The sequence below is a fragment of the Cyprinodon tularosa genome, unplaced genomic scaffold (genome assembly GCF_016077235.1).
Source record: "Cyprinodon tularosa strain WSP-4 unplaced genomic scaffold, ASM1607723v1 ctg265, whole genome shotgun sequence".
Lineage (NCBI taxonomy): Eukaryota > Metazoa > Chordata > Actinopteri > Cyprinodontiformes > Cyprinodontidae > Cyprinodon > Cyprinodon tularosa.
Genome location: NW_024038969.1, coordinates 303,097 through 330,564, shown reverse-complemented (window position 1 = coordinate 330,564; position 27,468 = coordinate 303,097). Strand labels below are relative to the sequence as shown.

The following is a 27,468-nucleotide window of genomic DNA, read 5'->3' as shown; positions in this document are numbered from 1 at the left end:
CTCAGGAACATGTTTTATTGATTAATTTGGGAACTGAAAGTTGAAGATGGACAATTCGGATAAAGAAACACAAAACATCACAGCATGCAATGATTGATCAGGGATTGGTTCTGGCTAGTTTTATTAAAATAAATTTTTATCTTGTTCTGGAAGACATTTATATATCTTGTTAATCTCAACAGGGACTCCAGAACTGAGCCCTGCTGATCGCAAAGACCTGGAGACCAAGCTGAAGGAGCGTGAGGAGTTTTTGCTGCCTATCTACCATCAGGTGGCTGTGCAGTTCGCTGACCTCCACGACACCCCCGGTCGCATGCAAGAGAAGGGCGTCATCACGGTTAGTGCTAAGATCATCATTTGTTAATGTGTGTCTTTCATAGGAGCGTGTAGTAAGTGAATCACCTGAAAAGCCTAGAGGGCAGTATCAGTCTAGCTGCTGCTGCACCTGTCCAGTGAATAATGTTTGGTCTTACAAAGCTGCAAGACTCGTCTTCATAATTATCTTCTGATGACCCTGGTCAATCACCTTACCTACTATAGAGCAGCCTGAGGCGGGTCTCATCTCATTCTGCACCTTCCTGCTCCCATCTCTCACACCCAAACACACACACATACACACACTTTTTGCACATTACCAGGAGGGTGTTTCACAGATGGATGGTTGTCTGTGTTTTATTACACACAGTATTCACCCAGGAAGATTATTATTTGAACTTGACTCTGTGTTTACCTCAGCCTGCCTAGAGAAATCTGGGATTAAGTCTTTGATTCACTTTGATCACTCAATTCTGAGACCTCCTTGTGCTTTTATAAACAATCAGAATGATTCCTTGAAGTTTTGAACTTCTGTCCAAACTAAAATCTCAAGAAAAAGAACAACCTGAATGTGCCATACTAAATTATAAGACTTATTTTTATTCAAGACTGTTAAGTGATCTTTAGATGTTTTTAGCTATATAAAAACAAGAAGAACCTGAGTCTCATGAATCATCGGCTTTAGAAAAAAGAAATGATTAGTTGTAAATAAATCAAACTTTCCATAGCAGCTAAAATTTTGGTTCATATATTTACATGTCCCCACTTTGCCTTTTCTTCCCTCTCAGGACATCCTGGAATGGCAAACTTCCCGCCAGTTCTTCTACTGGCGTCTGAGGCGCCTGCTGCTGGAGGACACGGTGAAGAAGAAGATCCAAGCAGCCAACAGTGAGCTGACAGATGGCCAGATTCAGGCAATGCTGCGTCGCTGGTTTGTGGAGGCAGAGGGGGCTGTTAAGGTAAAACCAAACACATAAAAATGTTTGCTTGTATTCTGATTAATAGAAATCTATAATATAAAAAAAAAGTCATATAAAATGTACTATTTGAATGACGCATCATTTTTTTGTTGAAATACCAAAGCAGATATGAGTTGACTCTTCCTCACAAGCTTTTATTTCTAATGCAAAAAGTGGATATTGTAATCATGTAAATTAAATGGCTAAATGGAAACCACGCATTTAAAAAAAAAAAATATATATATATATATATATATATATATATATATATATATATATATATATATATATATATATATATATATATATATATATATATATATATATATATTAGGGATGGAACGGTTTATGAAAACCGTCCGAACCGTTCAGTTCGACTGTCTCGGTGCGGTTCACGTGTGTTGCGTTCAGTTCATGCCCTGCTCCTTTTTCTCATAGGCGAAGCATTTACACTCCAAAGCAGAAGGTGGCGGTACCGCGACCAAAACCAACTACCAGTAGTAAACAAGAAGAAGAAGCAAAGCAGCGTAGCCGGGTGTAGCAGAAAAAAAATCAGTTGTTGTAGAGAATTGTGTGGGTATGGCGAGTGGGAAAGAACAGGAGTTGGAAGACGTGCCAGCAGCACTTTATAGGTCTGCTGTATGGGAGCGCTTTGCATTTAGAGTGACCTACGATGACGGCGGAAAGAAAGTTGTGGATAAAAGTGCAACAGTGTGCAAGCATTGTGCATCACGTTATGTTTATGCTAACAGCAACACGACCAATATGTCATGCTAACCCCGAAATCCCACATACTCCTTCAGCGCTCCGCTCCGCTCTGCCCCGCTGCGCTCCAGACCGCCTGCGCAAAGCCTAAAGCCTCAGCTGTGGCTTCCGTCCGCTCCGAGTTCCTTGGAGATCATAGAGGGCATGCGCGATGATTAAATTCAAAGCAGCAAAACATACGGAAATGATCCAAGGTTTCCGCGGATCATTTAAAAAATAATTACAATTCATTAATTTTTTTTTATTTTAATTTTTTTTTGTTTCATAAATTTTTATGTGATTTCGGGGTAGCAATCAACATATACTGAACCGAAAACCGTGACCACGAAACCGTGAAACGAGCTGAACCGTGGATTCCGTGAACCGTTCCACCCCTAATATTCAGCATAGTTTTGTAACGGAAAAACAGCATCCATAATTATTTAGGTTGCCTAGTAGTGCGGTTGTTTTGATGTTATTTATTGATGTTCTAAGCTCTTCTGTAGATGCAAACTAGTTCTTGTTTTCGCTTTGCTGAGTAGTTTAACTTTAACATAATAAGTACACTAGCTGAGTGCTGTCATAATTGCTTATTTTATATATGAAAATGCAGTCAACAAGTTTGGTTGATTACCAATTGCACTTTTGGGCAAAATGTTTAAAAAATGATTGAAAGAAAATGTTTGGCTCAAATTTTAGTTTTTTCTTCTTTATGGATGTTTGTTCCCTTAAAGAAATTAAAATAAAACCATATTATTGATTAGATTCAGAAAGTCTATCCTGAGCCCCAATTTGATATAGTGGTCAAGAGAAGTTTCTGGTCTACTGTAGCTTTTAATGTTACATCGACTCATCCATTGTCATTTTAATTCAATACAATCGTCCTCTACACTTGACAAGAAAAAAAGGGCTCTTAAGCATGACTTTGGGCTGGATGTTTGAAATTACAGGTGCTGGTCATAAAATTAGAATATCATGAAAAAGTAGATTGATTTCAGTAATTCCATTTAAAAAGTGAAACTTGTATATTATATTCATACATTACATACAAACTCATATATTTCAGATGTTTATTTTGTTTAATTTTGATGATTACAAATGACAACAAATGAAAATCTCAAATTCATCATATCAGAAAATTAGAATATTACTGAAGACCAATAAAAACAAAGGATTTATAGAAATGTTGGCCAACTGAAAAGTATGAACATGAAAAGTATGAGCATGTACAGCACTCAGTATTTAGTTGGGCCTCCTTTGGCCTGTATTACTGCAGCAATGCGGCGTGGCATGGAGTCGATCAGTCTGTGGCACTGCTCAGGTGTTATGATAGCCCAGGTTGCTCTAATAGTGGCTTTTAGCTCTTCTGAATTGTTGGGTCTGGTGTATTGCATCTTCTTCTTCACAATACCCCATAGATTTTCTATGGGGTTAAGGTCAGGAGAGTTTGCTGGCCAATTAAGAACAGGGATACCATGGTCCTTCAACCAGGTGCTGGTAGCTTTGGCACTGCGTGCAGGTGCCAAGTCCTGTTGGAAAATGAAATCTGCATCTCCAAAAAGTTGGTCAGCTGCAGGAAGCATGAAGTGCTCTAAAACTTCCTGGTATGTGGCTGCGTTGACCCTGGACCTCAGAAAACACAATGGACCAACACCAGCAGATGACATGGCACCCCAAACCATCACTGACTGTGGAAACTTTACACTGGACTTCAAGCAACGTGGATGAAGTGCCTCTCTTCTTTTCCTCCAGACTCTGGGACCTTGATTTCCAAAGGAAATGCAAAATTTACTTTCATCAGAGAACATGACTTTGGACCACTCACCAGCAGTCCAGTCCTGTTTCTCTTTAGCCCAGGCAAGACGCTTCTGACGCTGTCTGTGGTTCAAGAGTGGCTTGACACAAGGAATGCGACAGCAGAAACCCATGTCTTTCATACGTCTGTGTGTGGTGGTTCTTGAAGCACTCACTCCAGCTGCAGTCCACTCTTTGTGAATCTCCCCCACATTTTTGAATGGGTTTTGTTTCACAATCCTCTCCAGGGTGCGGTTATCTCTCTTGCTTGTACACTTTTTTCGACCACATCTTTTCCTTCCCTTCGCCTCTCTATTAATGTGCTTGGACACTGAGCTCTGTGAACAGCCAGCCTCTTTAGCGATGACCTTTTGTGTCTTGCCCTCCTTGTGCAAGGTGTCGATGGTCGTCTTTTGGACAACTGTCAAGTCAGCAGTCTTCCCCATGATTGTGTAGCCTATAGAACTAGACTGAAAGACCATTTAAAGGCTTTTGCAGGTGGTTTGAGTTAATTAGCTGATTAGAGTGTGGCACCAGGGGCCATCAATTTTGAACCTTTTCACAATATTCTAATTTTCTGATATGCTGAATTTGAGATTTTCATTTGTTGTCATTTGTAATCATCAAAATTAAACAAAATAAACATCTGAAATATATGAGTTTGTATGTAATGTATGAATATAATATACAAGTTTCACTTTTTAAATGGAATTACTAAAATCAATCTACTTTTTCATGATATTCTAATTTTATGACCAGCACCTGTATGTACTCTAGCATTCTCAGTCTAATATTTTTAGGAAGAGAAAAGTTTGTAAAGTTCCCCTCACCCCAATCCTTCCCTGCCCCTGGTGACGTAGATGAACAAAAGAGGAATTTGTGTAAACACCTCCTACATGGGCGGTTTCACGATCTGAGTCAGTCAGAAAAAAGTGATGCCAGAACAAGTGTTTATTTTTGTCTATTAAATTAATTTAATGAGAGATTAAATAGCAGTTCTAACTAGGATTTAAATCATTTTTTGTTCCCTTTTGTAGCTATAGCTCTGGATTATTGATCAGATATTTTTTCTTTATTTTAAAATTAAGCCTGTACAAATATGTGCTCAGTTGTCAGGTAATGGATCCTTACATTTGTTTGCTAACTTGGATTTTAAACGCCTAAAAGGCTAATAGTGACCATATTCTTTATTGAAAGAGTATGGATGGGTATTTTATTGTGAAAATGTTGTATTTTCATCAGCTAGTTATCTGTATTTCGGTTTACCTCTAATTTGCACTGAGCCACTCATTAAGCATCTGTAGGTGGAAGGGTGAGAGACTTGGTGGGCAGGCAGGTGACTCACATCTCTGCCAGCCACAACAGGGACTATAATAGACCTTATGACAGTATAAACCCTAAAACTCTGCCAAAACTGATTGGTCAATGAAATAAAAGAAAACGCTCAAAGATGGAGAAATGTGGTTCCCTCTTGGCCCAGTCTGGGTTTCAGACGAGCAGCTGCTTCTTTGACAGAAGCCTGCTCAGCGTCAGGGATCTCTTAAGAAAAGGCCTTGTTAGCTCATACGTTACCCCAGCCCTGCCTGCCTGTCTTTAGCCCCAATTAATCACAGCCCTGGGACGTGCAGATAGGACAGCAACACACTGTTTCTTAATTAAAAGCAAACAGATTAAAAATGATTAATAAGGGCATTAAATGTTCTTGTGGACCTCAAGCAGGACTGCTCAGGAGCAGCAAGAGCCTATTAAGCCCCTCCTCCCCCCAAATCCTTGCTAAGCCCTGCAGCCTGGCTTTGTTTGGGAACAGAAATGCCTGCACTTATGAATGCTAATTTTTCTGACCAGACCAGTCAACAAGATGTGGAGCCTTTACTTTTTTCACTGCTGTAGATATTTACTGTAGGTGTTCCTTCCTTTAAACTGATGCATTTCTTTTTATTTTAGTAATCTTTCTTTATGAACAAAAGCCATCAAATTGTGGAAATTAACAGCCTCCTTTGCAGTGGTGTTCCAACATAAAGTTCAATCTCTTAATCAGTGATCCGATTCCACTTTAAAGTGATTCTTATAATAGAAACTTAGCCATGAACCTTAAAAAACACTGTCCTCGTGGTAACGCAGTGGTGGCAGTGTCATGCTGTGGAGAGCAGCATGGGGAAGATGGGAAAGATGTATGGAGCTAAAACACAGTAGTCCTAAAGCGAAAACATGTTGGAAGCTTTAAAAAAAAAAACTTTAAAAAGATGTGAAGGTTCATCTATTAGCCTTACAATCAACCTACACTTTACTCTATAATAGTACAGATTGCATAGATTAATTAATTTCTCAGAACAGTCCAGTTAAATTCCTGGCCTAATTCCAATTGGTAATCTGTCATGATGTTTTAGAATTGATTTTTATTAAGTGTCATCATCTAATCTGAAAGCTATCTTGAAAAATCAAATTAGCCAAATTGTTTGATAATAAAAGGTTTAATTTTTGTTAACTGTGATTTATCCTGTTAGTTTAAACTCCTTTGATCTAATTCGCTCAGGCATATCTGTGGGATAACAATGAAGAGGTGGTTTCATGGCTGGAGAGGCAGCTGGCCGAAGAGGAGGGTGCCAGATCTGTCATCGATGAGAACATCAAATACATCCGAAGAGATCACCTGCTTAAGCAGATCCGCAGGTGATTAGACGCATCCCTCCAGGTTTTAATGTTCTAAAAGGTGACATTATATAAACAAGAAACATGTTTTTCTCTTCCAGCCTCGTTCAAGCTAATCCAGAGGTTGCCATGGACTCGATCGTACACATGACTCAGCACATCTCCGCCACACAGAGAGCTGAGGTGGTGCGAATCCTGTCCACCATGGAGGCGTCTACCTCATCCTAACACTGTTGTACTGGGCTTTGGTAAAACAGAAGGAGCCATGACTCCTGAGTGGGACCTGAGCTGGAAACGTTGGACGAGAGGAACCAACATTGTAGCCCTAGGAAAAGCAGGGCTGCTGGTAAAGCTTTGGAAATGATTCTCGCTCTGTAAGACGTCAAATGATTGATGGTATCTCTAATATTTTGTACATTACTCTCATAAGTCTTAGTGTCTGCTTAAGTCTGTAAATGTATTTTCCAGTGCAATTTAAAAAAATAAATGTCTGGTAATTGGTATTTAATATGTTTAGGATTTATTTATTATGAAAGGATCTATCCTTCCATGATAATCAGTGACCTCCATCCTTTTAACCTGGAGCGTGCACAGTAATATATTTTTTAGAAATGCTCTACTACTGTTAGAAAAGCACCTTGGTTTGTGACATATGCTTGTGAAGGTTTACAAGTGTTTTGATGACCAGCTCAACAATGACAACACATCGCCTGTGGAGTTGACCAAAAAGGAGTTTCGCTCTACTATATAAAAAGCATTTAGTTACTGAACAAAGACAGGAAACGCTAAGGCAGATTTGGCCAGGGAAGCCCAGCAGGAAGCGCGACGAGGTCCCTTTTAGACCCCGACTGTTTCACAGTTACCCTGCAGTGAGCAGTGGGCAGCTTGCCTCATAACAAAACCACAGCTGTCCCCTCTGTTCTCACCCACACATGCTGCTTAACAGGCACTTTAGTGCTTACTGTCCGCTCACACTGCACCGAGAGCCGAGCCCCGCTCAGGTCTCTCTGCTAGATAAGCGCATACGCACAAAGTGGCACAAACTAACACACAGAGTGGATAAAAGCTAAAATACAAATTGATAATGGCTCCATTGACAGAGTAAGTAACAGAAAGCTTGTTTTGAGGGATTAGGTCATCTTTTGCTGTGTTGCTTGCACAAACAGCACAATAGCTTCAGGTTTTTAACCAAAGATATTGGTTTGAATTGAAAACAAGTCGGTGGGCAAATCAGTCATGTCTATCAGAAACGGCAAACGCTGCTCTTCACTTGCCTCGATATGTTACGTGTCAGATGTAGTGTCCCAATGTCCACAAACACTCTTCCATAATGTTTATGAATTGTAAAATGGAAGTTCCTGAAAGCAATGATGGAATCTTTTTGAAAACTGCCTCAGACGGCAGAACATTACAGCTAAAGAGCTCTGTGATGTTAAATTCATCTCTCTTGCATTATGTCATTTGATTTGCTGTTATCCTCATGGCTGCATGGATCAGTTTTGTGCCTTTTGTTCCAACATGTACATGCTGACCAGATGCTTTAGATATAACCGTTTACTTACAGAAGACTTTACAGCAAGAAGCTTTAGACATGTCTGCTGGTTGAATAAAACGTACTAACTAACTTCATTGTCTTGTTATTTCCACTTTGATATTTCTTTAACTTGTACCTCTATAAGGTTTCTTATAAAAAGGATCTTGGACTCCTCAAAATGATGCTCAATAACACTCTTTTTTTTTTGAGATAATAAAATTCAGAAAACTGCAAAACGCATTTTTGTTCCACTCCCTGTGGATCTTTTCCTGCTGAAAATTAAATCTCCAGACCAGAATCAAGTATCCTGCCACCTCCAAGAGGTTTTAAAATATTATACCTTCAGTATTATTGCCTTGTATTTAGCCCCATCCAGCATCCCATAAACTCTGACCATCTACCTTATAGCTTCTGAAAACTCCATATCATGACACTGCCACTGCCGTGTTCCATCATGAGGATGGAGTTTGAAGTTGATAGCTACACTATATTGCCAAAAGTATTTGCTCACCCATCCAAATTATTGGAATCAGGTGTTCCAATCACTTCCATGGCCACAGGTGTATAAATTCAAGCACCTAGGCATGCAGACTGTTTTTACAAACATTTGTGAAAGAATGGGTCGCTCTCAGGAGCTCAGTGAATTCCAGCGTGGAACTGTGATAGGATGCCACCTGTGCAACAAATCCAGTCGTGAAATTTCCTCGCTCCTAAATATTCCACAGTCAACTGTCAGCTGTATTATAAGAAAATGGAAGTGTTTGGGAACGACAGCAACTCAGCCACGAAGTGGTAGGCCATGTAAACTGACGGAGCGGGGTCAGCGGATGCTGACGCGCATAGTGCGAAGAGGTCGCCAACTTTCTGCAGAGTCAATCACTACAGACCTCCAAACTTCATGTGGCCTTCAGATTAGCTATAGAACAGTGCGCAGAGAGCTTCATGGAATGGGTTTCCATGGTCAAGCAGCTGCATCCAAGCCATACATCACCAAGTGCAATGCAAAGCGTCGGATGCGGTGGTGTAAAGCACGCCGCCACTGGACTCTAGAGCAGTGGAGACGCGTTCTCTGGAGTGACGAATCGCGCTTCTCCATCTGGCAATCTGATGGACGGGTCTGGGTTTGGCGGTTGCCAGGAGAACGGTACTTGTCTGACTGCATTGTGCCAAGTGTAAAGTTTGGTGGAGGGGGGATTATGGTGTGAGGTTGTTTTTCAGGAGCTGGGCTTGGCCCCTTAGTTCCAGTGAAAGGAACTCTGAATGCTTCAGCATACCAAGACATTTTGGACAATTCCATGCTCCCAACTTTGTGGGAACAGTTTGGAGCTGGCCCCTTCCTCTTCCAACATGACTGTGCACCAGTGCACAAAGCAAGGTCCATAAAGACATGGATGACAGAGTCTGGTGTGGATGAACTTGACTGGCCTGCACAGAGTCCTGACCTCAACCCGATAGAACACCTTTGGGATGAATTAGAGCGGAGACTGAGAGCCAGGCCTTCTCGTCCAACATCAGTGTGCGACCTCACAAATGCGCTTCTGGAAGAATGGTCAAAAATTCCCATAAACACACTCCTAAACCTTGTGGACAGCCTTCCCAGAAGAGTTGAAGCTGTTCTAGCTGCAAAGGGTGGACCGACGTCATATTGAACCCTATGGATTAGGAACGGGATGTCACTTAAGCTCATATGTGAGTCAAGGCAGGTGAGCAAATACTTTTGGCAATATAGTGTATGTTGAAGCTAAGATTGAATTAAGTGTGGATTCTATCTACTAATAAGGTGATTTCTTATTTTATTTCAGCATTGGGGAAGGCTAGATAAAAACATTCAAGTTTGTTGTTAAAGTTTGTTTGGTTCAAGGGATTTTAATATATTTTCAAAGCAATGTAGGTTTCAAAGAATTTGCACTAATTTAATTTGACAATAATGTGCATATATTGATGATTTATGGGACAGATAATCTCATCACAGGGAGCCTCATTCATTTCTCCAGTCAGAACAAAGTCCGTCACTCTGGAGAGACTTTCTCCTGATTACTGGAAAATGATAGTCTTCCGGTTCCTCACTCCACAGATTATTAAAGTGGCGTTTTCTTTCTGGGTTTTAAACTTCAACAGTATTAAAAAGGATGAAGCGGATCAAACAAATATTGAGGGATCTAACTCATCCTTCTTTCTCATGTCTGATTCTTTTAAATCATCCCCTTGGCTCTGTCAACTCTATTACCATCCAACCAACAAATATGTAAGACAAATTGAGTTGCATGCACCCAATACCCACCACAATTATAGAAGGCCCAATAAGAAAATGAGTCATTTGGAAGTATAATTGGAAATGTTCCTTGCTTGGTCTCTCTGGTTTCCCAGAGGGCTCTCCTTATTTGGTGACATGCAAGGCTGGCTAATTCTGCTTTTAATCACTGACAAACTGCAGAATCAGGTTAGTCCTCAGCCAATCAAATGAAGGCGGGAGTTCAGTAAAACTTGTAGGGAGCTGCTTAATGTCTTTAAACTTGTTAACCATCTGGACCCAGAGCGCAGAATTGACTTTGTATAGCATCATCACTCTAGATCAGCTTCATTTGTTCCAAACTTTTAATATTGCAGTAATAGATCTACTGTAAATGGCTCACTTTTCAAATTGCTCAAAAGACTAAGCCTCAGTAACTGCCAGTCTCAGGCATAACCTTCTCAAAAAACTGTACGGGGCTAACAGAGAGAAATCCTATTGAAATACGGGGAGAAAAATCAGTGTCTGTGTTGAGACTGAAATGGGGGCCTTAATATAGCACAGAGGGGGAGACATTATCACGCATCTGAGGCGCCCATAATTCCACATTCACGCGTCTCAATGACTTGACAGCACTTGAGAGACAAAGCCTGTGACCCAGTTGCAGGATTCCAATTAGCAGGGTGTATGCAACAGTTGATATGAAAAGAGGACAGGGTCTTTACAGAGCCCCAGGGCTGTCTGATTACTGCCTGAAAACACAAGTCTCTTGCCCGTGACAAAGGGTGGAGTGACACAGAGGGAGCGCCAGGCCTCAGCTGCTCTCCACGCTGAGGATTCTGAAGAGCTCATCTCATCTAAGCCTGCATTGCCAGCCTTTTTACATTTCAACTAGAGTTAAAGTGCAGAGCAGCAGCCTTGGCTAAGATGCTTTTCAAACATGTCCAGTGGGTGAAGTGGGAGATGTTCCTGCCAGACTAGGCTAAAAATGAATGACCTCTATCTCAAAAGGCTATAGAGTCATAGGAAAAGAAGGTATGCTTTTCTTGAGAATGGTATCAATCCATTGATCCCCTATAATGTTCAAGAAAAAGTCATTATTTAACAAAATATTCAAAACACTTAACAGAGACCTATACTAGGTAATCTTCAAAGAGACAAACATCTTTCAAATCAAACATGCCTCTTTAACAATGTTTTTTGTTTATCTGCTTCTTGCATCGTCCTTGACATCATTCCTTCAGTTTACTGATGTTAGCAGACATTTAGGCACAGCTTTTTCAGGCTCCACCACCTTATTTAAATGCAGTTCAGGTCTTGGATTTAACCTGGGTGGTGTGACCATTTTATAGCCATTCTGCTGTAGATTTGCTGCTTGGTTCAGGGTTAATATCCTGTTGAGTACCGGCTTTCAGACAGTCAACAGATGTGCTAAACATTTGCCTCCAGACTATGTTGGTGTACAAAATATTTAATTGTCAACACAATCACTGTAATGTTCTCAGGTCTTGTGGCTGCAGAATATTACAGTCATCATCCTTCCTCCACCATGCTTAACAGCTGGTATAAGATTCAGAATTTTTGCTGATGTGCATTAAACTGAAAAGTTCTGCTTTGGTCTCACTTTAAGGACAACGTTCCAGAGGTCCTATTGTTCATTTATATGCAACTCTGCAAAGTGATAGCACCATATTATTTTAGGAAATATTGTTACATAAAATCCTTATATTCAAGCCACAGTTTTTCAATCTTTTAAATTTGAACAATTACATTTCTAAGGCTTATAGAGTCTGAGATTAACTATTTTTTCCTATTTGCATGAGCATTGCAGAGCCGGATATTACTGTTAACTTGCTAAGCTTTTTCTTTAATCAACATTTCCCATTTTTGTTGTTTAGCGAAAAGAACTGGTGAAAAGAAACAGTTTTAGACCCTTATAAAGACCAGCTCTTTTCTGATACATAAGGCTGAAAGTGGTTAGGTTAGTTCATCTTATTTTTTCCCATTTAGACTAAGGTTTTCAAACATGCATAACTGATTAACAAAAATAAATATCCAAAAGTTTGCATATTTCTATGGAGATTTAGTATTCAAATTTCCTAATAACTTTGATTATTTGTTATATTTTTAATGTATGCATATTTGTAGAAGATATTCTTTATATATATATTCATAACATGTTGTTGCAGTGTTGATTTAAAATGAATGATATTTATTTTAGGGTAGATTAATTAAAAGCAGCTTGATAAACTGGTTTGAAAAATCCTGTTTCATGCCAATGAAATGTAAATAAAATGAGAAATATACTGTTTATTGAGGAAATCTATTTACAGAAAAGTATTTCTCCCCTTAAAATCTCCAGAGCAAAAAGCAGGAAATTCATCAGTGAGGTTCAGAAATCGAAATAATTAATAGTTAAGATAAAATAAGCCTCTCATACTTTAAACAAAATGGTTTAGAGCTGTGCTTTTGCTTTGATATTATATTTAGAAGGCTGCCGGTATAGAAAATAAAAGTAAATATTACCTTGTATCTTCCCAGCATGGATGTGGAGTGCAGCGAAAGCATCTCAAACAGATGCAGATTACAACATCCTCCAGTCATCCCCATGTAATGCAAACATTTTCAGTCAGACGGGCTCAGCAAATATTAGAAGAACGCAAATTGCCAAGACAAAATTCACAAGCGAAAAACCATAACAAAAAAAGAAGACAAACTAAAAATAGTTTTAATCTCAAATAAACAGAAAAGTGCTTCCTTTTTTATTTATTTTCAAAGAACTTTTAAACAGAATAAAAAGACCGCCATCCCATCTTTAGCTGTAAAATTACACTTTTCCACTATTCATGCAAGTGTCAGTTTTTAATAATACACATGATAAATGTAGCAATATGAGCCATTATATGCATAAAAAAAAAGCTCCTGTGTAAAGCAGACCAGGTGAAACTGCAGCCTGTATCATTCAGTTCCCTCCTCCCTTCCCCTCTCCTCCCAGCATTAACATTCATGGAGCCAGTGGAGTGTGGCGAGCCGCATACATCGAGCCAACCACGAGATGCAGCATGTGGGTTGGAGTGAGGGGGGGTTCTGAATGCGGGTGGCAAAAGAGTGTGTGTGTGTTTGGGGGGGGGGGGGGGGGGGCTGCCGGGGCATGATGTTGAAGGTTGCCTAGTGTTGGATGGTGGAAAGGTCAGCAACCAAAGTGCCATGCCTATAGAGTCATACATCACAATTATCACTGGGGGTCATTGAGTGCTGCAAAAATTATAGGAGCAGGGACAGGTTCATGCTGGAAGAGCGGGCAAGGCCAGGTTAGCTGCTCTTACTGGGTCTTGAGGTAAATGTCAGAGAAAATATGGCTGTAGCATTGAAGGACCTCTGGGGAGGGAAAAGTTGGCCTTGTGGTCTTCAACCTGGAGCCACACAGAAAAATATATCAAGGGTTTCCCCTGAAAAAAATCATTCATTTTAACCAGGAAGCTGATGTTTTTAATTATGCACCAAAAGTGTGCCTGATATATAAATAATCCCAGAGTCAATCTCTGATTTTAATGAATTCGATTTTTCAGGAGTATTATAAAAGGACGAGGAGGATACATTTTTTTTGTTGAAGTTTTCTTTAATCTTTCTGGGATTTAAACTTCAAAAGTTTAAAGTGACTCAGCATAAATGGAGGTGATCATGTTACACATCTAACTCGGACTATCTAAAACTCCAAGATTGACCTTGGAATCTATTATACAAAGTCAAGCTAATAGAACAGTGATTAGTTATTGAATATTTGTTGCAAACTTTCTTGTGAATCTATTGTAGAACCTTTGAATATTCTGAGTAAAGAATGTGGAGATGATATTACCTCTAAATCTATCCATCCGGAGTTACATGTAGATTCACAGTTGGTGATTTTATGAGTTTTATTTCAATGCAAACAGTAGTCCAGCAGTGAGTGATATGGGGATGTGAGTTCCATTAAAATGGAAGTGTTACCAGCACATCAACGGAGCGTGGAAAGTCAACTCCACATGGAACTGTTCTTTTGTTGGCTTCTCGTCGCCCCTGTGAAATGAATGGATTTGTGACCAGTGTCCTCTGTCTTTGAAGGACAGAGGCAGTCAGCTAGAGAAATCATTATGCTCCACAGCACTTCTCCTGCATGGGTCGTTGTAGCCTTTTGCAAATTTTCGGGAATTTGTAAAAACGCATAAAACGATGCAACAGTAGAATGGTGCAAAAACAAAAAATAATATGTTGGACTTCTTTCAAAGAAAACTTTCTTTAACTAGATCAACTGTTACTTTTGAATTTAGATGGCGATTGTCCACAGTGGCCCAGAGGGTTATTGAGGCCCTTAAAGCAATTGTGCCTGCACCCCCTGATAATATTCAAGAAATGCAAACATTGCAACCCACCGTTCTTAAACTCCTGATTTAAAAAAAACAACAAAAAGCAAAGAACTGCAAATGTCCAGAAACTTTTACTCAAAAGCAGACTTAAATCACAATTTTTTGTGTTTTTTTTTTTTTTCAAAAACTGGCTCTAGATGTAGCTGAAATGAAATAAAAATGTTTAAAAGTTGATGCCACATTTTTATTTTTATGAAATAGGATATGTAATAATTAATTTTAACTTATCATTATCCACCACTTTATGCAAAGCTCCAATAAAACTTGCTGCAGTTTTGACTAAATCTCAGAAATGTTCAAGGGGTCTGAATATCTCATTATTGTTGTATAAATATCCGGGTGTCATTTGTTTGCCGAGTAAGCCACCCACTAAAAAAGTTTGACAGTAAATAAAATAGAGTTCATCCACTTCACATTGGGAAAATCAGTGTTGAAATTACAATAAGAAAGGCAGAGGGGGGTTGTGGGCTATTCCAGCTCCTCCATCCTGCTCTTTCACCCCATTACACACATGTACGCACATGTTTGTAGTGGCGGGGCAGCTTTTTTTCACACTTAAACAGCACACGCTTGAATGCAAATGAGAAAAGCATTAGGCCTCTCTATGCTGTCTCTTTGTCTCATTTTCCACATTGAAATGACAGACCTTGTAGGTAAATCACTTGGTAAAGTAGAAAAACAACCGGAGACCTAATGAAGCCACAAATGTTTTCCGAGAAATGATTGTTTGCAGGCGTGAGGAATCTTGTTTTTTTTTTTTTTTTTGCTGCTTAAGGCAAACCTATGAGAAAAAAAAAATAGAAATTGTTAATTTCATGGATTAGCGGTGACAATGTTCACATGTATCTTATCATATTAGCAAAACTGAGATGTGTTTGTCAGTTTACATCTCTGCTGTGGGAAATCAGAGTCTCATCAACATGAATGTGGAGCAAGCTTCCCAAACATCTCTAAAAATGAACGCTGATGGAAATCTTAACAGGCAAAGCGAAGCTGCTTTTTCTCTGAATGAATGACTAGTCAGCACCTATGGCTGAAATCTGCTCCTGGGTCCCGCAGATTAAACACCAGCAGAAAAGACAGTAGGTGGGGAACACATAATTCTGTCCTCTTCAACTTTAATCAGGAGTACACTGACGCGCTGCAGCCCCCTCCACGTCTCTCATAATAATAGGCCGCTAAAAATTCAGGAGGCAGGCTCCACATCAATCACTCGCCAGATTTGAGTCCAATGCAATAAATATGCAAATGAGGAGAAGCCAATGTCTCATAGCTTTGAGATCTGCACAAGGAAGGGTGGGAGGCAGGGGGGTGGGGGGAGAAGGGAAAACTGTATTAATTGCCCGTGGCCAGAGGAATCCTATTACTGTGGGCATTGATTATAAAATTGTACATGTGAATGATTTTCATGCAGAAAGTGGACGGCCGAGCCTGGGGCAAGAAGTGTAGACAGAGTTGAACTGGATTGGCTTGTGGAACAAATTAAAGGGAAACAGTCACAACAAAAAGGCCAAATCTAAGTTGAAGTAAGATTTAGATTAAGGAATGAAAAGGATCTGGCTCCAATTACAGAAAAGGAATTATTCCGCTAATATGAATCCCTCTATTGTACTGTACTCTGCTCTAGACTATTTTAACTGATTCAGAAACTACAAATTCCAACATTTCGGGTATCCTTCAACAACATCTATATACACCTGATTCAGGTTTGCAGGCCATCTTCCTCACAAACATCTTCTCACCTATTTTCTGTAGGACTAAGATCACAGCATCATGACTGCTAATCTGAAATATAAACTTTGTTGTCCTTAAGCCACGTGGTAACACTTTATTGTTATGATGACAGTGTTAGTCCATTTAATATCTATTTGTATCCAACCTTTAAGTTCTTTAAAATGTAGTTTTAGTGTTTTTACATATCGTTCATTACACTGCAAAAATTTATGGCTAAAAAATGTATATCTAAAATCATTTTGTTCTTAAAATAAGTGCATTTTGTCTTGAATGGAGGAGGTGAGACACTTTGCCAACAGAACAAGGTAATTTACATTTAAAATAAGAAAAAAAACCAACTGCATTTTATCTAATTATCTTATTTAAAGAGTAAAAATACTAATTTAATTTGCAAATCATCTTTACCTACAAAGATTGAGGGAAAAAACACTTGATTTAAGAAATTTATACTTACTTCTAGATCGTTTTTGCAGTACTTAATGCTATCTATTTTGTAAAGTGCACCAGTTCCATGCAGTAAAGAACCAAACCACTTGCTGCAGACATAAGACACTCAGGCTTGTCTTACATTTTCTCCAAATATAATTGTGATCATTAGTGGCAGACACCTCAGTTTTGGTTGGTTTTGACTGTAGGACATGTCTCTTAAAATGACGACTACCTTAGACAGCCAATCTAAACAAAAGCTGTTCAACAGTATTAGAACTACTCTTTTACTAGTTTCAGCCATGATCCAAGGTCTTTTATTCTCACACTAAAATACATTATCATGGACAGCGATGATCTCTCCTCCCTGAATAGTATGATATTCGAGATCCTTGGTCTTTTTTTGTATATAGCTTTTTGAACAGATGAAAATTGAATCTCCTGGAAATTCGCATTATAATTTTTATCTTGCAATAGCATACAAAGCCATGATGTAACCATCTCGGTGACACACACACACAGTAATCTTAGCTATGGTTTTGATCCTAACTGAGATATTTGATATATGACTTTGAAAGTGTTTTCTGCTTTTATTTACAGTCAAAACGTAAAAAAGTACCATGTAAATATTCTTTTTTTTTTTCATATATGACATTTATTAAACATTAGACTATACTTTGAAGCGGTTTTGATTTTTACAACATGATAAGTAACAACAGAGTATCATTAAAACAACAACTACCACCCAATACAAAATAAAAGCTGCTGTGATGTTTCCTTTAACTTAGATGCTGAGCTTGCATGTTGGGAGTCTTAACCAAACATTAGATGGTGACCCATATGGTTACCCAGCATTAGAAAAAAAACTCATAAGCAATGTGGAACAATTCAGTAAGATGATTGAAACTTTATTAGATCTCATCCAATCTGTCAATTACAAGATATAAATAAATAATTAAGTATAATAATGTTAATATCTACAGCAATATCAGTAAGACTGCAATCCATTCACCTAATTCATAGATTAATCATTTTCTTTCCCTTTAACTAGAATGTATTAAATCAAATTATATATTAGTTTCTTTGTAGAGAAAAGTCTTGATTAAAAAAACTAAAAATAAAATCGTTTTTAATATTTTAGTTTTATACGAAAGATAGAAAAATGTTATGTTCACAGTTAGTGTTTCAGATGGTCTAATTTTGGCCTGGGCCATTTGATTTATCTTCAACACTTTTCCCTTTTATAAAAATTTTAGACACTCTCTTTAAATAAACAATGTTGATAAAATCTCTGTTCTCTTTCTTCCCTCTACATTGTTATGTGGTGTAAGTCTGCTTACACTATATGCAGTTTCTTCACTCATTGGTGCATCAAAATTTGCACATGTCCATATTTCATGCAGATTCCACTATGGTATACATTGTATTGTATTTGAGAAATATCATAAGCTCCTCTACATTATTCAAATGTTTGAAATCTCTGTGTCTATAATAACAACACATACATTAGCTAAAGACACCTGTACAAACCATATATGCATTAAGGGTGTAGTCCCTGAGTTTCAATTGTTGGATTCATTTAGGGAAATGTTTATATTTCTCCTTATGTGTAATAATAATTGTTTTTCAGTAGTCCCTCTAATGGCCTCTAAAAAAATAACAATTTCACACCTGCAACTTTGACCAATAGAATTGTGCATTTGTCTAGAGCTAGCTGTCAATCTACCAGCGTGTGCAGAAGTGTGCAGGAAACCTAACACTAACTTCCCCACTATGGGTGGACCTAGATGTAATGTCAGTTTGCAGTTTGTACATAAACCTAAAAGGAGGGAGGAAACAGAAAGGGGATTCATCCTTTACTGTATATAGAATAGTCTTAACTGATTAGTATTTTGTTCAGCCTTGTGCTTGAGATGAACAAGTTCACTATATGTAAACTGTCCATAGGAGTGAGTTTGTGAGTGCATGGTTGTTTTGTCCTGTCTGTCTCTTTGTATCGCTGTGATGGACTGCCGATCCAGCCAGAGTTTACTCGCCTCCCGTCTGAGGAGATAGGTATCAACCGCCCTGCCATCCTGACAAGGAAAAAGCAAATAGATGGATTTAGCTGAATGGGAAGATTATCGTAAAAGTTGTTACTTTTACTCATCTCTGCCCACATGTGTTTTAAAGCAGCAAACAATATCAGGAGCGCCACAAGCAGAAGCTCTGGTTTTAAAAAAAAATCTCCAAGTAGAGGAGAAAAATCTACAAACAAAGCAAATGACTGCTTTTAACCCAAATTCTGTGTTTATGCTGTTGGTAGAGATGTTGAATAGCTTTAATCAAATATTGGGGCAAAACAAGTGACAGTGTTTTATAGGTTGATGATGGTTAGAGAGAGCTCTATCATTTTTCACAGATCACCATCTGGAATGTGATATGGACTGTTCGAGTTAGAGAACAGATTGGTCCATTTAGAATAATCATGCTTATAAGTTAATACAAAAAGACTAGAACCGCTTTATTTGTTTGTGTTTTATGTGTTCCTGCAAGTGCATTAAGAATGCTCAAAAATATGCCCCCTATTCATGTTATTAACTGTGAAATACATTGATAGTTTTGCATTTATAAAATGATCATAAAAGAAACTCCCAAATCATAATTCCTATTTTGATTTGATGATTTTAAAAATACGGTTCCTGCACACTTGCAGGTCATAAGCAGATAATAAATGGATTATTTATTTTTGAGCAGGATATGATTTGTTTAGAACTTCGGGGTTTAGGTTAATTTAATCAACTAATTTTGATTGTTTTAACATCTACTTAAATAATACATTACAGATGAGTCAGTTTACCCTGTTTTTGGTTTGAAGAACCTGACCTATTATGCTGGCTCGAACCATTAACCCAACCCTTTAATGTTATATTATCACAGGCCTGGGTTGGCCTGTTTTGATTGGGCTCGGATAGCAAAATCAATCAAGTTGGGTTATTATTTACGCAGCAGTTGTAAGTATACATAGATATAAGCTGCTTTAAAGAGAAGTTATTTTAAATGTTTTATGTTGACTAAGCCCAACGGACACCCTGAGTAAATAAATGTGTTGTCTCTACAATGTAGCACAAACAATCCTTACTAACTTTAGAGATAGAATGACTTGACTAAAAGGACAACAACTGGCAACTTTTTTTGGTTATCAATAAAGCAGCAATGCTAAAAGGAAGAGCATTTCTTGTTGCATAGAAGACTCTGAAATCCATTTATTTTACATTTGAGTCTATATAGATAAAGTCCCTCTTTCTTTCTTAGTAGTGCATAAAACCAAGCTTAAAACATATTACAGAGTTGGTTGAAATCGTTTCCACTGGACAGCTAAAAGTGCAGAACTGCATCCGAGTTTTGCCTTAAACTGTTTCTCTAACAGAAGGACAAAATATGATCTAAATAAAACACTCGAGCAGCAGAGCCTTAAGAAAACCATTTACTGTTCTGTACATTATTTCTTCATAATCCCACATACAGATGGACCCGCGATGAAGCCAAATCACCCTTCTTCACCAATATAAAATCGTCAGACTTACAAAGATATCATTCTGAAGGCAGACATGTAAAGACGTTACAAAAAAGAAATCAAATCACAGTCCTGAGAGACATACTGTATAGATCTTTTTAGTGTCACAGTCATAGCGTGTGATTTGTAACCAAATGATAAAATCCTGGTTTACATAATTACAAAGAGACAGGGTTCTGTTTGTCAGTGTGTAAAAAAAAACAAGAACAACAAAAAAAAAGTGTACAGTACATCATGCATGTTCAGGTCAGAACTTCTGATAATCCTGGACAGTGCTGCTAAAGCATCCTCATGGAAAATCATACCCTAAACTTCTTAATCAGTCGGCTGAAAACAAAGTGCAGTATAATTAAAGTGAAGAAAATAAATGCATTTCAGACCCTCTTCTTAAAACAAATATATTTATTAATTGAACACAGAGTTTATGCTACAACAGGCAGGTTTATTTCAGGTTTCATAAAAAAAAAATGTTTTAACAGGTCTTCTGGAGGTTAGGGGAGCCTAAATGACCCTTTGGCCAATTATTAAACCCCAGATTAATTCAATATAGTTGAGTTTTTAAGAAGGATTTTTGCTTCCCATCCTCTGAAACAAACTTAAACCATTGTTTGCTTATTGCTTGATCAATGAGGCCTATCTTCAAAAAAAAGTACTGCTGGACATTCACATGAAAACTTTTTAAACAAGTGCCTAAATAAATAAATAAATAAATAAATAAATAAATAAATAAATAAATAAATAAATAAATAAATAAATAAAATAAAGTGAGTGCTTAGTTTTGTCCGTATTACCAGGCAGTGCCTTCACTCAGTTCAGAGGAGGGCTGTGACAGCTGGTTGCTGTATCCGGTGTCGCTGAGGGTCACAGCGGTGAACGGCGTTCCGGGGCCGCACAGCTCGCTGGAGATGCTGTGAATGGAACCGGGCCCGCTGGGCTCTGGGCTGGGCGAGTCCGCAGGGTGGTGTGACGCGCTGTCCGAGAAACACGGTACCTCTCCTCCGCCGCAGTGGTGCTGCCCCACCGCTGCGTGTTGGTGGTGGTGATGGTGGTGGTGGTCCATGGCTCCTAACGGGGTGCCGGCGGGGACCGTGGATGGGACAAAGCCCAAGTCTGCTGGGGTCTGAGCTTGGGATGAAGGCGGGCCTTGGAAGTACTCGTAATTCCCTCCTGGGCCGTAGTATTCACTGGGATAATCTGCGTTTGTTAAAAACATGGGGGTCACATAAGCGTCGTTAGACCTATTTAGGGTGGCTTCAGCCACCCTTTCTTTGGCATTAGCCACCCTATAATTATTTTGCGATTTTAAAAAATATATATTTTTTTCTGTATTTATTTTTTCCTCATATTTTCCCAAAACAAATGCAGTAAAGCACCGAATAAAAGCCATAAAGAAGACAAGTTAATCTGAACAATCATAGGCGTAACTTCCTTAAGGACTGGTGTGGACATGTCCCCACCAATATTTTGTACACGTATTTTGCTTTCGGTGCTGTGTATATCTGATTTAAACCCCATTCATGCCGCTCCTCAGAAAGAAAATAAAAAAAGTTCTCCCCGCTGCTCACCGTCCACAAACCCCGACAAAAAAACTCAGAAAAAAGATTCTGTTGCCTCTCGCTTTCTCCCCATCACCCCCCTCCAACCTCTCCCCATAACATTTGAATTGAAGATATCCGCGGGTGACGGGTCGGGTTCGGTAGTCATCCTAACGGGTTCGGGCGGGTGCGGGTTGGTAAAACTCGACCCATGCAGGTCTCTAAGCTACACTACATTCAGTATCGTTGCCATAGAAACAGACAACAGCGCCAATATATCAGAATTATACTAAAACACACGCAAATAATTTCCCACATAAAAAACAGGACTTTCAGTCCATTACAGTTTTCCGTTTTTAGAGGGTTGTTTATTTTGCGTTTATTAAGTGATGGCTGTGGTATATTAGCTTTCACTGCTATAAGCTTTCGCAGCAGTGATTGATTAATTTAAACACCTGCTCTGCTGATGGTCTATCGGAGTTGGTGTTTAGGTTGAACATAAAGAACACCTTTTATTTGAAGCTTCTTGTAGCTACTGTTTTAATCCCGGCTTTACTTAAAACTTTTTCCTGACTTTGATAGTGTTGCCATTCAGTAGCAAGCACTGCGCCCCTTTTTCTTTTATATGTACATGTACATTTAAGATTTAGCGTGTTATGTTGTCAACTCATGAGCAAGCTGCTTTTTGCAATCTAGCAGGAAGGTAAGGATAGGATCTTGCAGGTGTGACGTCACTCTGCAGGGGGTCCAAAGATAAAAGATTTAAACAATTTTGGCATTGGAATTTCAGATTTAAGGGAGTTAGAAAGTTCACTTAGTAAAAGTGCAAATAATAAATCTGATTACCGATTACTTTTAAGCTGGTTGAACATACTGCGACAGACTGGTGACCTGTCCAGGGTGATCCCACCTCTCACCCAGAACGTGGCTAGAGATATGCACCAGCACCTCCTGATTCCACTGAGGGATAAGGTTAAAGAAAATGGATGGTTGAACATAGTCCGCTCTCCCAGATTCTATCAAATCAGTAGTGATACCCTCAGGGGCGGATTTAGGAAATTTGGGGCCCTAGGCAAAGACAGGCAGGGGGCCCCCTGAGAAGAAAACCCATAAAACAGACCCATTCTACAGATAGAGAAATGTTAATAGAATAGACATCCATTATCTGTTCTAGGTTTTGTCCCTCTCTTCTTGTCCCTTTTTTCTCTCTATTTATCAGCGTTCTGATGGCATTTTAGACAAAGGATTTTTATCAAAAACATAATTAATGTGCACAAATAAGGATTAGTTGTATTAACCATACATGGAAACAGAGTTTTATGGGGCCCCCAGAACTTGGGGCCCTGGGCAACTGCCTAGTATTGCCTAATGGTAAATCCCCCCCTGGATACCCTGCTGGTGGATGTTCTTGACAGAAAGACGGAGTTGCTTAATCATATTCTGCTTAAGGTCCCATATGATCTTGTCCGAGTCCTGGTTTAAAAGTAAATTAATTTTAAAAAGTGACCCAAAATTGACTGTCAATAAATGTTCTACAAAATTGATATATTTATTTGATTTGTACTGTCTGTTTATATTTATGTGATATTTTTTGCACAAAATATATAAGTGAATATTGTAACAGTTATGTTTTCAACTGTAAGCATTAAATTGATAAATGTTATTCGCATTTTTTTGGCTTTATCCTTTCCAACAAAAAAAAAAAGGCGTCGCGCAGGTAGCTCCCTTTCCTTATGAGCCGTCCCCACCAACTTTCAACACAAAGTTACACCCTTGTCTTAGACAACGCCTTAGCAGGTGCACTGAAAAAATTCGGCGCGCGCTATTCGCGCGCATTATATTCTAGGGGCTGAGCCACCCTTGTGTCTTAAACCTAGAGACGCCCCTGGTCAGCGCGTGAATGGCAGCAGAACACAAAGACTGAAACAGCTTTATGAATGACAAGTATAATGAAAAGACATGGCGCCGTTATGTATCTGACCTCCATAATAGGAGAAATGGCCAAGCTCTCCAGGCTCCAGTCTCTCTCCCAGAGCTCTCATCCTCCTCGGACTCCGGAAGAACACGTGCCTCCGCGCGCTCAGTGCGCTCAGCTGCTTCATGCGGCGCTCTTTGGATCTCCGGTTTTGGAACCAAACCTTCAGGAGACATCAATTGACATTTTCAATAATAGGCTAGAGAGGAATTAATGAAATGATAGAGGAGGCACAAAAAGAATAAAATAAAATAAAAAATAGAAACTTTAAATTAGATATTTGCTCCCATATCAAGACTCCAGAAATAAGCCAAATCTTAGAAGATAACAAGATAAATGCGAGCTCGTTTAGAGTATTAGGATTTCCACCAAGCATGATAGTTTGTGAAAGTAATATTCAAAATAGGATATAATCTATTATTTAGACTTTTTAGGACAGGAAATCCCGTTTAAGCATGTATTAGTTTTATATTGTCTCAGTCAACAGTTTGACTTACTTGTTGTGTGAATGTCCATCAGAGATAAACAGATCTGCACCGATAAAACAAGCTTTTAATTCGAGGAATTTAAGTTGCAATAACAAATTGTCTGTATCTATTTTTTTTTTTTTTACAAAAATGTGTAAGATCGAATTATGTATGTAACAGGAATAGCCAAATGAATGTATTTAAGTGCAAAAAAAAATTCAAAATTCACTGCTTTATTCTTACTAATTATTGCAACTCTTTGTTTTATATGGTTTGTAAAAAGAAAAAAGATAAGGGGGTTAAGGTTTCCAGCAATTTTCCACTGTCACAAAGCTTTCTAAACTTGGATAAAATATTTGTGCCAACCGTATGATCAGATGACTAGAGGAAAATCTGCTCAAAAGTTTGGGGATTTGTTACTTTAAATGGTGAACATTGCTAGGATTTAGGTATTCTGTATGATAAATAAAATGCAGAAGTCTATTGTATTTCTTTTATTTGCAAATTGTAGTTCTGAAAAAATAACCACAATGTGCAAATTATTTTTTTTAACCAAAAATGTATATTTTTACTCCACAGAAATTGAACACCACTATGAAACTTAACAGGGAAAGTTACCTTGATAAAACCAGAATGGTGTAATTTATATGTCACTTCAGACTAAGGTCTGACTTAGTTGGGCTTATAGCTACTTGCCAATGACTGACATGCCTGTGGTTGTGATGGAAATAGGTTCACTGCAAAAAGATTATAAAAGCTTATTACAACTTCAGAAACATGCTGTAATCTCAAACTAATTCTTATTTTATGTTACTTTTTAACTTCGGAGGATAAACGAATAAAGTAAATTACATTAATAATTATTCATAATTGAAATAATTTAGTTTAGCAATTGGGAAATGATTACATTTAAGTGATTTATTTGAGTGTTTTTTAGTTTTAAAACTTACAGAGCCAAAACTTAGAAATGTTGACTAAGTAAAAAGATTAAAACACTCTAATGTTTACACGGATCTTTTTTATTCATTCAAGCAGTCTGACTTGTTTGAGAGGTAGAGACAATAATGGGAAAAAACAGAAGGAAAAAAACGCAATAAAAAAAGTAAAAAGTGAAACAGGAAGGTCGGCACTTTGGATGTTCATTTCACAAGAAAAACGAATACTTGTTTTTCACAGTTAATTTTTTTTTTCTTTTTGTATAGTTAACATGCCATCAACTAAAGAATAAATAATAAAAATAGTCTAAAATTATTAAATATTATTATTTTATTTATGTTTTCAGCTCGTTCCAAGCTCTGCCTCCTTCTCACCTGGATCACCCTCATATTGAGGCCGGTCTCCCGGGACAGCTGCTCCCGGATGTGTCTGGTGGGCTTCGGTGTGGCGGCGAACGCAGCCTTCAGCGTCTCCAGCTGCTTGGCCTTGATGGTGGTCCGAGGCCCGCGCCGCTTACCCACGGCGCTCTGCTCGTCGTTGTCGTTGCCGCACGTCTCCTTGTCGGACGCGTGTCCGCCCTCCGAGTCCTTCCCGTCGTCCTGCGGATCCTGGGAGTCCGGAGAGAGGCTCCGATCGCTGCACGTCGTTACTGTCAGAGAAGTAAACAATGGCATGTAAGAGCAGGGAGTCAATATGAGCGTCATTACAGCAGCGAGGCTCGATGAGGTCACCTGAAAGCAGGATTGTGTCTTTCCCATTGTTGTTCTGATAGTCCTCCTTGCAGACAAACTTGAACTCGTCCAGGATGTATAATTCCTCCCCGGTGGACAGCTGCTTGTTACACATCATACAGGTGAAACAGTTGAGGTGAAACACTTTGCTCTTTGCCCTGCGGACAAGATCACTGGGCAAAATCCCCTGCGAGCAGCCTCCACACTTGGTCCCAAATCTCCTGTTTAGAATAAAACAATGATACAAGAGAAAGTTTCAGTATAACTTTTTTGGAAAGTATCAGTACGTAAATAATTAGGTAAAATATTTAAATTATATATAAAGAATAAACTTAGCCTTTGTTGTTCCCAAATACACTGCAAAAATGATCTAGAAATAAGTAAAGGTTTCTTAAATAAAGTGTATTTCCCCTTAATTTGAGTGGGTAGATCATTTGATTTCCTTTTCAAATAAGATCAAATATAACATAAAATGTAATTGTTGTTTTCTTGTGTTAAATGAAAATTGTCTTGTTTCATTCGCAGCCTACTCAACTCAAGAAAACATTCATTTATTTTAAGAAAATATTACTTATTGAGATATGAATTTTTTTTGCAGTGCATGGTTGAAAATGTAATCTAATTTTCTAATCATAACTGTTAGGTTCAATATTTAATGTAGATTTATTTCTATATGATTAGTAACATATTAGATAATAGAAAAAAATATATATTAATCCAAGATAATTCCCTTTCCACACTATTATTTGTTTCCAGCAAAATTAAATGTATTGTTTTTCTAAGCTTAATTAATTTAATTTTCTGTATTTTGGGGGAACCTGCTTCTAAGGTTTTTTTTTTTTTTTATGTTGCATTATTTCTGGAAAAAAAATACTTTAATAATCTGAATATATTTTGGATATAAAATCATTTGGGGCTTACCTAAAGAAGTCATTCTTACAATATAGCCTTCCATCCCTAGAGAAGCACTTCTCTGTGAGACTACATTTGCACTCGCAGCACTGGACACACTTGATGTGCCATGGTCTGTCCAAAACTTTTAGAAGGAACCTGTCCAGAATAGGCTTCTCACAGTCGGCACAGTGCAGCATTGTCCGGACTAGGTTCCGGTCCAGCTGATTAGAATCGGACTGTTTTCCTCCCTTTGCGATTTTCTGATGTTGGGATCCTGGAAATCCACTGGGTCCAGGTTGCTGTGAATGACTGGGCTACATCACCATCCGTTTGTTGGGTCCTGTAATCCAAAACGGCTCCGAACCAAAGATTCTTTTCATCATATAATAGGAAGCATCTCTGTGATTCAATTATTTCTTGTAAATCAAAACGAGCCCGTCAAGATCTTCCAATTTTTTCCCCCATTTGATCGAAAAAAAATTAACAATATAAAAATGGCAAAATATCCCCCGCGCTGTATGAAAAACAGTGAAATAGAGGTGAAGAGCAGTCGGAGCACACAGCCTGCGCTCTGTTCCTCTGATGA

At 38.5% G+C, this 27,468-nt stretch overlaps 2 protein-coding genes across 2 annotated transcripts in view; one reads left to right on the top strand and one right to left on the bottom strand.

Annotated features, from left to right (window-relative positions):
• Nucleotides 1-8,090, top strand: part of acaca (acetyl-CoA carboxylase alpha) — a 45,913-nt gene extending 37,823 nt beyond the window's left edge. The window contains exons 50-53 of the mRNA XM_038289187.1: nt 183-337; nt 1,104-1,274; nt 6,346-6,482; nt 6,563-8,090. Of these exons, the coding sequence (XP_038145115.1) occupies nt 183-337; nt 1,104-1,274; nt 6,346-6,482; nt 6,563-6,689 (590 nt within the window). The 3' untranslated portion in view covers nt 6,690-8,090. The remainder of the gene's footprint in view (nt 1-182; nt 338-1,103; nt 1,275-6,345; nt 6,483-6,562) is intronic.
• Nucleotides 8,091-20,240: 12,150 nt separating this feature from the next.
• On the bottom strand, nt 20,241-27,079 carry LOC119786106 (LIM/homeobox protein Lhx1-like). The gene is made up of 5 exons (XM_038289205.1): nt 26,910-27,079; nt 25,989-26,209; nt 25,632-25,906; nt 23,861-24,017; nt 20,241-21,538 (listed from the first exon to the last, which is right to left on the bottom strand). Exons 1-5 carry the CDS (start codon nt 27,077-27,079, stop codon nt 21,132-21,134), a joined length of 1,230 nt encoding a protein of 409 aa, XP_038145133.1. The 3' UTR covers nt 20,241-21,131.
• Between the last annotated feature and the right edge of the window lie 389 nt (nt 27,080-27,468).

What these genes read in the sequence shown, in the direction of transcription:
- LOC119786106 (XM_038289205.1), bottom strand. Translation starts at nt 27,079, where the DNA reads ATGCTGCACTGTGCCGACTGTGAGAAGCCTATTCTGGACAGGTTCCTT. An exon ending in TGTAAGAATGACTTCTTTAG is followed by an intron (nt 26,210 to 26,909) that starts GTAAGCCCCAAA and finishes TATTCTAAACAG; the next exon opens with GAGATTTGGGACCAAGTGTG. An exon ending in TCAATATGAGGGTGATCCAG is followed by an intron (nt 24,018 to 25,631) that starts GTGAGAAGGAGG and finishes TGTCTCCTGAAG; the next exon opens with GTTTGGTTCCAAAACCGGAG.